The following is a 15,475-nucleotide window of genomic DNA, read 5'->3' on the forward strand; positions in this document are numbered from 1 at the left end:
GCTCAGACAGAAACTGGTTCACCCGAAAGACAAAACTCCAAAACACAGACTTAACAATGTGGTGTATGCTGTACAGTGCAGCGAGGAATGCCCAGACCTCTACATTGGAGAGACCAAACAGCCACTTCACAAGCGCATGGCACAACACAGAAGAGCCACCTCCACAGGACAAGACTCAGCAGTCCATCTGCATCTTAAGGATAAAGGACACTCTTTCGAGGATGCCAATGTTCACATTTTGGACAGAGAGGACAGATGGTTTGAAAGAGGAGTGAAAGAAGCCATCTATGTCCACTGTGAGTAACCATCTTTGAAGAGAGGCGGGGGTTTACGACACCAACTCTCTGCCATCTATAATCCAGTTTTGAGATCCCTTCCCAGACGCACAATGAACTCACAATGAACTCACCCGAAACTCTGGCTGATTGGGACCCACGCCCAGTTTCACACCTTGGCTCAGGCGATTAGAGGATCATCAGGGGGTCCTTTTGTCCCTCTGTGGGGCGTCACTCCCACTAGGTTTATATCTGGGACTCTCCACCATTTGACCTTAGAACTGAAGAAGCTTCTCCGATGAGAGGTGAAACGTCTTCAAGCAACTTAAAGAAGTCCAAACGCTTTTCTTTGCAAGCTCCTTTGACAAACAAATAGAAGCTGCTATAGACACTAGAACTGAAATGCATGCAATGCAGACTGCTCTTGCTGAGTCAGATGCAAAAATTGGAAGTTTTGCCAAAGTATAGCTATAAAGAGGACTTTGAACCCCACAAAAATGCTGCACCTGAGCCATAATAGCAGCAGATTTTAACAGCCTCTGGGGCCTCACCTAGCTCTGAGTAAGCACTGCCCCCTATTTTCCAGCCTTCAGCGGAACTTGCCTCACCCAGCTGGGTCAGTGATACTTTGGGCTCACATTGAGGTTTTTTAACATTAGTTTGCTGAGTGATCGCTTTACACAAGTTATCAAACACCGGGCACTCACCAAAGTCAACATTAAACCGAGCTGATGTTCTTGGAGGAATTTCTCAGTTTTCAGTGATCCAAAACTCCAATCCAATTCTCGTGTACATGTGGGCGTAGCCTGTGTCTCCAAGCAGTCTCAAGAGTGTGGTAGAGATACCAGGAGACATATTATTACATGAGTGTGAATAGCCTATCTCTATGAGTACAGTAGAAAACTAGATTCTTTTAAATAACCATGTCATATTTTTCAGACAGGAAGTGACCACTTTGCAGTTCACAATTCACAAGACAAGCAAGTTATGAAGTGCAAGCTCCACCAGCTGTTTAGGTTTTACGTATAAATCACTGTGTTGACCTGATGTGCTAAGTGGAACTATTTAATTGATATTTTGAATCTTCTTACATATGCTCTCGCTTTTTTTCTATAAACAATAAAAGAATATACAGTGACAAGTACAAACAAGTCGAGGAACAAATTCATTATGATGAGTTTGTGCAAGCAAAAGCTGATCACTGGGTCTCCATACTGAACTTAAAGAGTGGTCTCATGTACAGTTTTGAAGAAGAAAATCTGCACTCTGTAAACATTTTTTAAACCCAATAACAGCTGATATCTCAATGCATTTTCATGGACTAGTTAATACAGAAAACAATCCAAATTTGTTCTGGCAATATATTATTACATATCACATCTTCATTGTCTTTGTAGTTACAAAACCACGATCAAGAGGATAAGGACATACCATCCAAGTGGAGATCAGAGGAAGAAATGGCAGCAGAAGCTTCAGATCTGAGGAAGCAGCTCTAGAAACCTGAACCAATGATGTCAGTAATTCAATAAAGGCAGCACCGCCATGAACATAAAGTTCAACATAAACATCTGCAATGTGAACTATAATAAAAAATATTATTGTTTTATTTGACTTAATTTGATTATATGTATATTAAATCCTCAAAATCTTTGCTGAATTATGCTGTATATCAACCAACCAAGTCAACCAAAAGAAATCTAACTTTTGAATTTTTTTTTAATTGAATTGAAATTTTTATTTCAGTCAACAACAACAACAGATTATAATTTTACATAAAAGTACTCAAACAGTAACCGAAAAAGGAATAGGCTGAAGCCTTATGGCTTATACTTATCCTATCCCTTACCCCCATAGAAATAATCAAATCCTTAAGAAAATAAATAGCATTGATAAATAAGTTGTATAACAGTTTGAAAAGAAATCAATGATAAATCAAGAAATTAAATCAACACAAAAAAATTTTAACAAACCAAATTTCTATAACCTTGTATAATACTAATTTTTAAAATCTTCTTGAAGAATGACAAAGAAAAACACATCTTCAGTTCATCATTAAGTCCATTCCATAATTTCACTCCCAAAACTGACACACATCTATACTTAACATTGGTTCTCACTTTAGGCATTTCAAACTTATAAGACCCCCTCAAATCATATTTTCCATCTCTTAGTTGAAACATCCTTAAAATACAAATTGGAACATTCTTTTTCATCACTCGATATATCATTTCTAAAGTTTTAGAATATATAATGTCCATTTTAACATAGACGATCCTACAAAAAACTGGTTGGTGGACTCCCCATATCCAACTTTATTTATTATTCTAATAGCTCTTTTTTGCAATTTAAATATTGAATCCAAATATGTTTTGTATGTGTTCCCCCAAATTTCTGCACAGTAGGTCATATAAGGCAAACAAAGGGAAGTATACAATAAATAAAGGCAGTTCTTATTCAAAAAATCTCTTGTTTTAAAAAGAATAGAAATCGACTTGGATAATTTCCGTTTCACATGTTCTATGTGGGGCTTCCAACAAAGTTTATCATCAATAATTACTCCTAAAAATTTTGTCTCATATACTCTTTCAATTTCAACATTATTTAAATTCAATTTTACTTTAATATTACTTTTACTACCTCCAAATAACATAAATTTTGTTTTACTTTCATTCAATGATAGTTTATTAAATACAAACTGTCATGATCCTGGGTCCTTTTGACCCAGCGTTTTGTGTTTTCTCTTCGTGATTGTGGTTCTGTTCTTTCTCTGGTTAGTGTTTACTCTGTTCTGCCCGTGTGTTCCTGTATCTAGTCCGCGTTTCTTAGTTTGTGTCTTTTCTTGTGTAAGTTCCTGTTTTATTGTGAAGGTCTGTGTCTTATGTGAGTGTTTTCAGTTGCCTCCTTAGTCTCGTCATGTTAATCACTCCCAGCTGTGTTCCCACCTGTATGTAATCTCCCTGTGTTCTCTGAGTGTATTTAAGTTGTGTCTTCTGTCATAGTAATTGCTGGTTCGTCTGTGTTGTTTCCCCTCGGTCTCCCTGCGTCTCTCCGTATGTATTTCCCCGGACCTCCCTGCATCCTTGTTTCTGGTTTGTGTTATTAGCTTACCCAGTTTAGGTTTCCGGTTTCTTGTTTTTCCACCAGTGCTGTTTTGTACCCACCGTGGTAAATAAATATTCACATGCACCAGAGCTGCCGCCTTTTGGGTCCTTTTCTACAACTCCACACGGCTTGCCCCCGGCAAACCGTGACAGTACGAACCAGCCACCATGGACCCAGCGGCAGTCAATCCGTCCGAGGAGCTCCAGGATGACATCGGCTACAATGTGGAGATCCTCCTCGGGCTGTGGCTGGAGAATCCTCCGTACGAGCTTCGCCGCGCCGTGGAAGGTCGGCTGCAACGGCTCTTTTCTGGCCTGCCATGGCTTCTGCAGTCGCTTCCTCCGACCATGCAGGCTTTTCTCCGGCTCACACCGCACCTTTTCTCAGCCACTCCTGCCTCGCTGCCCGACTCGCCGGATGTGATCTTGCCCGGCCCGTCAGAGCCGTCTGCGGGGAGGAAACGCCGATCGCGCCGCAAGCGCGCCACCCCACAGCCGGACATTCGGGCTTCTAAATCGCCGGCTGTGGTGAGTGAGGACTCTTTTTCATTTTCGGACTGTATGACTGTTCATTCAGGGGCGATGTTCTGTGCAGCATATGATATTGTGAACAGCATATCACCTGCTCAGTTAGCTCCCCCGCAGCTACTCCCAGCTCAGTTAGCTCCCCCGCAGCTACTCCCAGCTCAGTTAGCTCCCCCGCAGCCACCCTCAGTTCAGTTTCCAAAGCCCCCAGTGCCACTTCCAGTTCAGGCCCCCGTAGCTCCAGAGTCACCTTCAGCTCAGGCCCCCGTAGCTCCAGCGCAACCCGTAGCTCAGGCCCCAGTAGCTCCAGCGCCGCCTGTAGCGCAGGCCCCAGTAGCTCCAGCGCCGCCTGTAGCGCAGGCCCCCGTAGCTCCAGCGCCGCCGCTACCCGTAGCTCTGGCTCCAGTATCACCGGTTTCACTCATTCACTCCATGCAGGGAGAAAGTCTAATTTCACCTCAAGGTGCTTTTCATGGTTCAGCCGCCATTGGCACAGTTTGCCGCTCCAGGGCTTCCCCAGAGGCTAGGTCTCAGTCCCCGGCTGATTCTGGACCCCTGAAGTCTAAGCAGCTACCTGAGAACTGCGCCATGTCAGCATTGCCTGTGCAGAGCCCGTGCTCAGTGCATTGCCAGTTGCCTTCGTGTTTGCCAGAGGACTCCATGACTGCTGGCTTAGTGATGACTTCTGCTGGAGGGTCCGAGGGACCGCTCCGGCCTTCGTCTCTAGTCTCCGCTGGAGGGTCCGAGGGACCGCTCCGGCCTTTGTCTCTAGTCTCCACTGGAGGGTCCGAGGGACCGCTCTGGCCTTCGTCTCCTGTCTCCGCTGGAGGGTCCGAGGGACCGCTCCGGCCTTCGTCTCATGTCTCCGCTGGAGGGTCCGAGGGACCGCTCCAGTTTTCGTCTCATGTCTCCGCTGGAGGGTCCGAGGGACCGCTCCAGTTTTCGTCTCATGTCTCCGCTGGAGGGTCCGAGGGACCACTCCGGCCCTTGCTTCCTGCCTCGTCAACTGGAGGGCCCGAGGAGCCCGTCCAGCTTCCTGCCTCATCAGCTGGGGGCCCCGAGGAGCCCGTCCAGCCGCCGGCTGCAGCTTCATCATCATCCTCGCCTGGCCCAGCCTCCGAGTCTTCCGCCTCGCCTGGCCCAGCCTCCGAGCCTTCAGCCTCGTCTGGTCCAGCCTCCGCCTGTGCTTCGCCTGGTCCGGCTTCATCCGAGTCTTCGTCCTCGTCTGGTCCAGCCACGCCTGGTCCGGCTCCGGCCTGTGCTTCGCCTGGTCCAGCCTCTGCAGCCCCGCCTGGTCCGGCCCCGTCATCGCCTGCCTCGTCTGGTCCTGTGCCCACTGGGCCTCGGCCAGTACGCTTGACGCTGGAGCGCCGCCGCTGCCTTCCGCGCGGTCGGCCCCCTGAACTGCTCCATCGTCTCCTTCGTCGCCGCCGCTGCCTTCCGCGCGGTCGGCCCCCTGAACTGCTCCGTCGTCTCCTTCGTCGCCGCCGCTGCCTTCCGCGCGGTCGGCCCCCTGAACTGCTCCGTCGTCTCCTTCGCCTGAGTGGCCACCGCTGCCTTCCACACGGCCGGCCCCCGGACCCTCTTCGCCTGAGTGGCCGCCGCTGCCTTCCGCACGGCCGGCCCCCGGACCGCCATCGCCTGAGTGGCCGCCGTTGCCTTCCGCACGGCCGGCCTCCCGAACTGTATCCACGTCGCCGCCGTTGCCATCCGCACGGCCGGCCTCCCGAACTGTATCCACGCCGTTGCCGTCCGCATGGTCGGCCCCCTGAACTCTTTTGTCTTGGACTCCTGTGCTGTCGGCCCCCTGGCCGTCCCCCTGGACCTTTCTGTTTTGGTCTCCATTTTCCTTGGGCTATGGTGTGTTTTGTTTTATTGGTCTTTTTCTTTTGGTTTTGGTCTCTGTGTTCCTGTGCTTTGGTGTGCTTCTTTTCTTTTGGTCTTTGGCCTCGTGTTTTGTTTCTTTGTTTTTTTGTCTTTTGGCCTTCTGGTGCTCCTGTTTTTGTTTTGCCTCGAGCCCTCCTTCCTGAGTCCCCCGCCGCCCGCCCTGGTCAGGTTGTTTTCTGCTTTGGGCGGTTTTCTTTCTTTTTTTTTTTCTTTTCTTTTCTTTTTTTTTTTGCTTTGGTGTTCTTGTGTTGGGCTGTCTGGGGCCAGCCCTTGACGGGGGGGTACTGTCATGATCCTGGGTCCTTTTGACCCAGCGTTTTGTGTTTTCTCTTCGTGATTGTGGTTCTGTTCTTTCTCTGGTTAGTGTTTACTCTGTTCTGCCCGTGTGTTCCTGTATCTAGTCCGCGTTTCTTAGTTTGTGTCTTTTCTTGTGTAAGTTCCTGTTTTATTGTGAAGGTCTGTGTCTTATGTGAGTGTTTTCAGTTGCCTCCTTAGTCTCGTCATGTTAATCACTCCCAGCTGTGTTCCCACCTGTATGTAATCTCCCTGTGTTCTCTGAGTGTATTTAAGTTGTGTCTTCTGTCATAGTAATTGCTGGTTCGTCTGTGTTGTTTCCCCTCGGTCTCCCTGCGTCTCTCCGTATGTATTTCCCCGGACCTCCCTGCATCCTCGTTTCTGGTTTGTGTTATTAGCTTACCCAGTTTAGGTTTCCGGTTTCTTGTTTTTCCACCAGTGCTGTTTTGTACCCACCGTGGTAAATAAATATTCACATGCACCAGAGCTGCCGCCTTTTGGGTCCTTTTCTACAACTCCACACGGCTTGCCCCCGGCAAACCGTGACACAAACCATCTATTTAACTTCATGAGTTCTGTTTCCACTGTTTTCAGTAATTTCTTTATGTCTTTTCCTGAGCAAACTAAGTTTGTATCATCAGCAAACATCACATATTTTAAAGTATCACTGGCTGTACAAATATCATTTATATAAAGTAAAAATAACATAGGTCCCAAAACAGATCCTTGCAGAACTCCACAAGTTACTTTTCTAAGTTTAGATTTCATGTTATTAATACTCACATATTGGAACCTATTATTCAAGTAACTATTTAACCACAATTGTACAACACCTCTTAAACCATACCTTTCACACTTCTGCAAAAGTAAAGAATGATCTATCGTATCAAAGGCTTTACGTAAATCAATGAACACACCTATTCCAAACTGTTTTTTATCCACAGCCGTTGCAATATTTTCAATAAATTCCATCACAGCTAGAGATGTTGAGCGATTTCTTCTGAACCCATACTGATGATCATTCAATAAATCATATTTATCAATAAAAGAATCTAGTTTGTTTGCAAATAGTTTTTCAAGAATCTTTGAAAACTGAGGCAGTAAAGATACCAGTCTATAGTTTGACACAATCTGTTTATCACCAGTTTTATATAGTGGGATCACTTTGGCAATTTTCATTTTATCTGGAAAAATTCCAGTTTGAAATGATTTGTTACAAATATATGTTAACGGCTGAAGGACATTATGAAGAACTTCTTTAATTAACGACATGTCAAGGTCATCACAATCTGTGGATTTTTTACTCACCACTTCTACAATGTCACTCTCACAGACTCCACCAAGAAACATTGAGCTACATTCACAAGAAGTAGAATCTACTTCATCATTTCCTCCTGGTACAGAAATCTCTTTTGCCAAGTTGGGACCTACATTAACAAAGTAATCATTAAATTCATTAACTATGCTCTCTGTATTCTCAATCACTACATTACCTCTTGTTACAATACGTGTTGGAGAACATATATTATGTTGATTTTTTATTATCCTATTTAATACACTCCAGGTAGCCTTAATATTACTTTTATGTTTTTAACTTGATCTAACTGAAATATAAAAGCTACACAGTGAATGTTTCTTTCCTCCTAAGGTCAGCAGTATTGTACAGATGAAAGATGGCAGTCACTGACATTTCTTTAATGAAACACAGAGGACATGTGCTTGAAAAGAGTAACCACGTTTCCTTACAGCATTACTGTATTATAGAATTTGTGTAGTATCTGTGTTTGGACACTGTGCTTCAAAGATTTTCAGGGCCAAGTAGATTGACTTCACTTTTGCCTGAATCTAGTATTTGAAAATAAAGGCCCTTCTGGCATTTATGTCTTACGAAACAGCTTGCAGCTTAACTAGGTTTTTTTTGTGTCATCAGGCTTCATAGCTAAGGTTTCTTTGAGTTTGGCAGTTTATTCCCTCCTGGGTATCAAAGTGTAAAAATCTTGTAGAATACTCCAGAAGAGTCGAATGTAGTTGCTAAAGGGGCTGAATTAACAGTCTGAATGATTTTCTAAATAAGTTTACAGATTGAGTGAGAAAAATTCCTTTATTAACATTTATAAAAATAAAATGTATTAAAATATTAGATTAAATAACATTTAAATCAGTGACCTAAATTTGCACAAGAAATATAAGGTTGTCAAATATTATGAAATAACTGCAAGAATATAGGAAAGATCCTTGTGGGCAAACTATCAGAAACATGCAGACTTTGTGACCTGTTGAATAAAAATGAGCAATCACCAGTTACTAATGTATGTGGATTGGACTGCCATTTCATTAGTTTGAAACATACAAAAATTGTATACAAATGTGTGTCTCTTTGTCATACAACAAAAAGTTGAAAGGATTAAAATTGTATTTTCTATAAGTATACAGGCTATACGTTTATATTTCTCTTCAGCGCTCCTTCCTACGTTCCAGTGCCAGGGTCCACAGCGGCTGGATGATTGTTCAAATCCACTCATCGAAACAAAAGAATCCACATGAAATTGAATATCAGTGAATATTAATGCATCCATTTAAAAAAAAAAAAGTAAATAAAGCTTTTTTTTGTCACTGAGCACTGCTACCATAAAAAAAGTAAATAGTGTAAATAGTGGTTAAAGCTGTAAAAAGTGTGATTGGAGTTGAGACTTACATCTACTGGAATTTTGGTGAAAAAGTCATGGTAGAAACTACATCCTCTTTCAATTCTAAGGCTTTATGTATCATAAAAAAATATGTGAAAAATTAAGTACACCCTCGCTGTTCACCACAGGAGTTAAGAGGGTAGGTAGCAGCCAGGTGCTAATCAAATGCACCTGATCAACTGATTATCAGCCACCTCAGTAAAATACATGTTTTGGCAGTTTGCTAGTCTGTAGCATTCAGGTGTGCAAATCGCAGTAGATTTAGGCTTAAAAGACTATAAAATAATACCATAAGTGTAGGACGTTTCCTTCCCTGATGTGTTGGATGGGTTCAGCTGTAGGTTTGAAGCAATGAGGGAAGAAAAAAATATTCTACCTCATGGCGAGCAGGTGCTGAGATTGCATACAGCTGAATGAAAGAGAACACTAAGAAAGGCCAACATAGAAACGTTTCCATCCTTTCCCAATGAACCACAAAAGCTAGTTTCAGATGATCTGTTCCTGATGAACCCGCTAAAGAAAGGAGCTATTTCCAGGATCTACAACCAACTTTTGCAAATAGACAGTACAACTACACTGGACCACTTAAGAAATGCTTGGAGTGAAGAACTGGCTAACATCATCACTAAAGATCAATGGACTAAGGCACAAGAACTGGTTCACTCCACTTCTGTCTGCTGCAGGCACGGACTAGTACAATTTAAGGTCCTGCATAGGCTCCATCTGTCTAAATCGAAGGTTTCAAGGATGTTTCCAGGGGCGGACTCAAGCTGTGATCGATGTGGCCAGAATTCTGCCTCGTTGTCACATGTTTTGGACATGTCCTAATATCGCCACCTGCTGGTCTAAAATATTTAAAACTTTGTCTGATGTTTTTAAAAAACAGCTCCCCCAGACCCAGTAATGGCACTTTTTGTTTGTTTTGTTTGTTTTCCGTTGTTTTTTTTTCTCCCCCTCCTTTGTATATACTTATTTAGGTATATGTATGTATAGACACAGATATATGATTGCTTATATAATGGTAATTATACTTTATGTAAAAGGAGGGGGAGAGGAAGGAAGGGAAAACTCTGTCACTGTAAATGAGATACATACTTTGGTGCCTGATTTGAGATATGCGTGGACCCTTTTTTATTCAAAACATTTCATTTGTTCTACAGACAGGCACAATTAAACCCAATATTTAGCTTCATCATTAGGATTTTTATGCGTGACATCTGTTTGTAGACTTATAGAATTGTATGTAATTATACATGTATGTTGTATATTGAGGTAGGATCAAATGAGTTTACCTTTAAGTCTGTTTGTACCAACCCTTTCTTTGTCTCATTGTTGTTTAAAGTGTATTTTGTTATTTTAGTCATGTTCAAAATAAATCAATCATTCAGTGACAAAAAAAAAGTTCATTCAGTGGGCTGGTTTCAGTTGTTCAAATATATTGTTTGTAAGACTGGGGAAACCTGCAGTCAGCTGAGACTGAAGAAGTCACTGGATGAGTGACGATGCGTTTCTCCCACTGAAAACTCTACGTCCAGATGAACAGAATCAACCTCTTGGGATGTCTGGAGTCCTTCATTTCTTAATTCCTTTGAACAGGCACTGTTCAATAATAAAGAGATGTTGGACCTTCCAACCTCACATACAATTCACGATTAACCTTTTCCCTTGTCACGTCTCGCTCGCAGAAGGAACAGTGGATATATTAGGGAAAGATTGTTGAATATGGAGCTGCCAACTAGAAGGAAAAGATGAAGGTAACAGAAGATTTATGTGGTAAAAATTGACATGCAGTTGGTGAGACAAAACAGTAACCTAAGACTAAGCTTAGATGGAGACAGAAGATCCACTGTATTGACCTCTGAAGCAAGGAGCCAAAATATATGCCTTGACATATATACCTTGGCAGACAGCCCGAACAGGAACAAGTAGAAAATCGAGGGGGCAGTGTACTCAAAATGAATAAACTGCCAAAAGTATTCACCCACCCGTCCAAATAATGTAATTCAGGAGTTCCAATCACTCTCATGGCCACAGGTGTATAACATCAAACACCTAGCGATGCAGGCTGCAGACAAACATTTGTAAAAAAGTCACTTTCAGGAGCTCGGAGATATGATATATCATCTTTGCTACAAAGGAAGCTGTGAAAATTTCCTTGCTGATAAATATTCCGCTGTCTGCCGTTAGGCTTTATAACAAAGTGGAAGGGATGGGGAATGTCAGCAATTCAGCCATAGAGTGGCAGGCAACTTAATATCACAGAGTAAGATCAGTGGATGCTGAGGCAGGTCGTTAACTTTCTGCAGAGTCAGTCACTACAGACCTCCAAATTTCATGTAGCTTTCAAATTAGCAGACAAACAGTGTGTAGAGAGCTTCATGGGATTTGAGTCCATGGCCAACCAGCTGTATTCAAGCCTTACATCACAAAGCACAGTGTGAAGAGTTGCAAAGCACACCACCACTGGAAACTAGAGCAGCGGTGTTGTGTTCATGATTAATCGTGCTTCTCTTTCTGGAAATCCAAAGGATCAGTCTGGGGTTAGCAGTTGCTAGGAGAACGGTACTTGTCTCACTGCACTGTGTCAAGTGTAGATGGTCATTTTTCAGTGGTTGTGCTCACCGCCCCAGTTCCAGTGGAAGGAACTCCTAACGCTTTAGCATATCAAAACATTTTTGACAACTTCATGCTCCCAACTTTGTGGGAACAGTTTGGGGATTGCCCCTTCTTCCAATATGACTGTGCACCAGTGCACAAAACAAGGTGTATAAATGGAGGAGTTAATTTGGTGTGGAAGAACTTGACTGGCCTGCACAGAGTTGTGACTTAAACTTGACAGAATACCTTTAGGATGAATTCGAGCAGAGGCTGTGAGCCAGGCCTTCTCATGCAACATCTCACAAATGCACTTCTGGAAGACTGGTCAAAAATTCTTGTTAACAAACTCCTAAACCTTGCAGAAAGCCTTCCCAAAAGAGTTGAGAACTATTTAGGTGGACGAGCAAATACTTTGGACAACTTGGCACGTGAAATCTCTGGTTCGGTCTTGTTTTCATCATTTAAGAAACGTGGCTAAGCTAAGCCCGGTTTTATCTCGCTCTGAACTGGAGAATGCTATACGTGCATTTATTTCGTCACGCTTGGATTATTGTAATTCGCTGTTTATGTGTCTAAGCAAAGGTTCTCTGGATCGTCTGCAGGTTGTGCAAAACGCTGCAGTGAGGCTTTTGACAAAATCCTGCAAGTACTCACATGTGACACCGTTGTTATCTCAGTTACACTGGCTTCCTGTTAAATTTAGAGTCGATTTTAAGATCCTGGTCTTGACCTACAGAGCTGTGCACGGACTGGCACCAGCCTACATCTTTGATCTGCTACAGCCCGATGTCCCCAGCAGGTCTTTGACGTCATCTGATCAGGGCTTACTTGCTATAAAAAATACTAAGAGGAGGACTGAGGGTGACAGAGCTTTTGCCACTGTGGCCCCCCGAGACTATGGAACTCTCTCCCCCAAACATTAAGAACTGTTAGTTTTGAGTAGTTTTTAAAAAACTATTCAAAACTCACCTTTTTAAAACTGCTTTTGGTTAATTTTTTGCCTGTTTTATTTTCTCTTTTTAAATCTTTTTATGACTTGTAATCTTATGTGCAGCACTTTGTGATTCTGTCTTGGAAGGTGCTATATAAATAAAAAAATTATTTATTTTACTTAGTGTGTGTTTACAATTGGTAAAACTTGAATTGCAGTGTAAATCACCATTAGTTATTTTAGATCTGATAGATCTCATTGTCAACCAAGTAAAATGAAAAATATGAAATAACCTGTTAAGACACAACAATATTAAATATTACTATAAATGTACCTTTTCAGTTTTCTTTCTGAACACACAGGTAATGTACAGATTGCATATTGTACTAAGTTGCAAAATGAGGATTGGTGGCCAAACCAGGGTTTTTAAACCAATAAAATATTTAACTTCATTGCTTGTGATTGTTGTTTTCATTTCTTTGCTTTTTGGAGCTGATAGTAGACCACTTTTAGAGCACTTTTGTAGAACAACAGTGCTGTGAAAGAGAAGAAGCTGGAGGATGACAGGTAAGATCTAGATTAATTGCTGCTTGATCCTTCTCATTAACTACAGGTGACGTCAATCATCTCATTTTAGCCAAGCTTAACAGCAGCTTAGGAGAACATCTTGATACAACACTTTATTTTGATAAATGATGTTTATGACTGAAGGAAAAAATTAAATCAACACTTAATTGTTTGCACATGAATCAGGGCTGAAACAACAAATTTGTAAAAAGTGGGTGGTGGTGGCAGAATGAAGGTCAACTCAGTCCACCACCAGAAACAAGTTTTTCATTGGTCAATTCTGTCAGGGTAAGTCGTGCCTATGGGGAAATCATACCCAAGTAAAGCAACGTCCGTGCTTTCGTTTTAGTGTTCTGTTATAGACCTTGTCTCAAGCCTGTTTGCATCTAATGTTTAAATTACTGCCAAATCTGTATAGGGTAAGTGATCTAATGAGCATGAGTGAAAACAGTGTGTTGAGCTTGTCAAGCTTCTTTGTTAAGCTACATTTTGTTGGTTTTTGCCCTTTTGTCTTGGACGGGCAGTTGATTCAAGATCAGCGTGCTAGACAATCTACCAGTGGCTTTGTGTTAACTGAGATCCGCATTTTCTGTTAAACCCCCCCTCATTTATCATTAGTGATCACTTCGGCCAGCATGAGAGAACAATCTTGTCATGGTCTGAGCGATAATTTGCCACTGAGCTCCTCTCACTGGATTCACACCACCCTGCTCCATTTCCCTGGAAGGATATTGTTACACCCCAGCCCAGGGAAAACTGGCGTGCAACATAAGAAAAATAAAAGGAGAAATGCCCCCACACTCCCTGCTCTCAAGGAAGACAAACCAACAAAAAGCAGCTGCCACGGATTTTGCAACAGCCAGTCAATTTATCAAGTCCCAAAAAGTAGCAGGCGTCAGGGTGAGCATGGCCAAAACAATAAACAAAAACTCTAGAAATGAAATGCAGCTGGCTTACCTACACAGAAAAGCCCAAACAAAAATTACAGGTGTCTTACCTGCCTCCCTAACCAAAAACAGGAGACAAGGTGCCCAAAGAAAAATGGCTTCTCACTAGTGATGGGCAGATGAAGCCCCATGAAGCACTGAAGCTTTTCATCCAATTGGTTCACCCCAACGCGAAGCTTCATGAAGCTTCATTTGCTCTAGTAGGACACCTACTGGACGTAAAAATAATAGCTGGCATGAATTTGAAGAGTGTGGCATTTTGCACACAGCCTGTAAATGTCAACAACAAAAGGAGTGTGTAAAACATGTATATTGTAGTGATGCAGTATACTGTGTACATTTATACTGGCAGTATGGAAAATGATTATTTGGAAATGCTTAAAATGGAAATGATCATTTACTGTGAGGTGAGGTGTGGTTGGGGTGTGGACAGTGGTTGTGCTTTTGTAACGTTGAGGTATGGACAGCTACACATTGTTCACATTTTATTCTGTAAAAACTAAATTTTCACTGCTTTTATGACCTTTTTAGTGGGGAGAACATGGCTAGGATTTAATGATTTAACAAATCTTTTGAATCCTTTGTCCTCCACAATGCTAAATGACTGTGAGTCCTCAATCACCATGCTAACCAGGTCTTCATCTATTTGAGATTGTTCTCCTGAGGAAAGACAATAAAGACAAAGCACAAATATAAATATCACACGCGTAACTTATTACAGTTGTATAATATTGTTATATCATTTAGTAACATTACTGCATGCTATATTATCATGGCATTTGATGGCTCACCTGGTCTTGCTCCACAATCGGTGTTCCCCTTATTCTCATGCAAAGCTCTGTAGTGCCTAAGCATGGATGAGGTGTTGTTGTTATATCCCAGCTCCCTGGCACATAGCAAACACTTCACCTTGTACAAAAGTCAAGACAGCTTAACATAAATTGTATTGCACCATCAGTATTATGAAAATACATCTTCTGTAGAAATTTGCATACCTTGTTGGGAGGAATAAGATCAAAATGTTCCCACACAGGGGAGGACATCCTCCTCTTCTTAGCTGGCTCCATTCTCTCCTGACTTTCTCTCCTCACTCTCATAAACCTCCAAACTGTCTCCAAACTCTCACTAACCGCAACTCTCCATCAAACACCCACATTTTGAATGAAGTCTGAGGGGTTTATATCGCTGTCATATCTCGCGGCAAAGTTCGAACCACTTCATGAACCAGTCACGTGGTACAGCCGGGCAGCGAGGCTTCGGACGTCATCATTTTCAGCTCCTCCCATAAATGAAGCAAGCCTCGATACGCGCATCGTGGAAACGCCCCTCAATTACTCGACACAAGCTTCGAAGCCTCGATACAGAACGTCACATCACTACTTCTCACCCCTACAGCTACCGAGTAAGAAACAGTGTCAACAACACAGGGGAGATCACAACCATGACAAACTGAAACACAGGGCTTAAATACATAGAGGGAGCAATTAGGGCATGGACAACAGGAGGGAAACACAGCTGGGGCAAATCAGAACTGACGAGACAAGGAAGTGTAACCTGAACACACTGAGATAAGACAGACCTTCAAAGTAAAACAGGAAACACATAACAGTCACGCCTAAAACAAAACACTGACAACATTGGATTGTAACAGTATCTTCACCAT

At 42.6% G+C, this 15,475-nt stretch overlaps 1 protein-coding gene across 3 annotated transcripts in view; it reads left to right on the forward strand.

The window, feature by feature from the left end:
• fhit (fragile histidine triad diadenosine triphosphatase) overlaps positions 1-1,886 on the forward strand; it is a 146,871-nt gene extending 144,985 nt beyond the window's left edge. For all 3 annotated transcript variants that reach the window (XM_080301452.1, XM_080301451.1, XM_026169196.2), the window contains one exon: positions 1,673-1,886. In XM_080301452.1, the coding sequence (XP_080157578.1) occupies positions 1,673-1,771 (99 nt within the window). In that variant the 3' untranslated portion in view covers positions 1,772-1,886. The remainder of the gene's footprint in view (positions 1-1,672) is intronic.
• Positions 1,887-15,475: the final 13,589 nt, after the last annotated feature.

Source organism: Astatotilapia calliptera, chromosome 5 (genome assembly GCF_964374335.1).
Source record: "Astatotilapia calliptera chromosome 5, fAstCal68.1, whole genome shotgun sequence".
NCBI lineage: Eukaryota > Metazoa > Chordata > Actinopteri > Cichliformes > Cichlidae > Astatotilapia > Astatotilapia calliptera.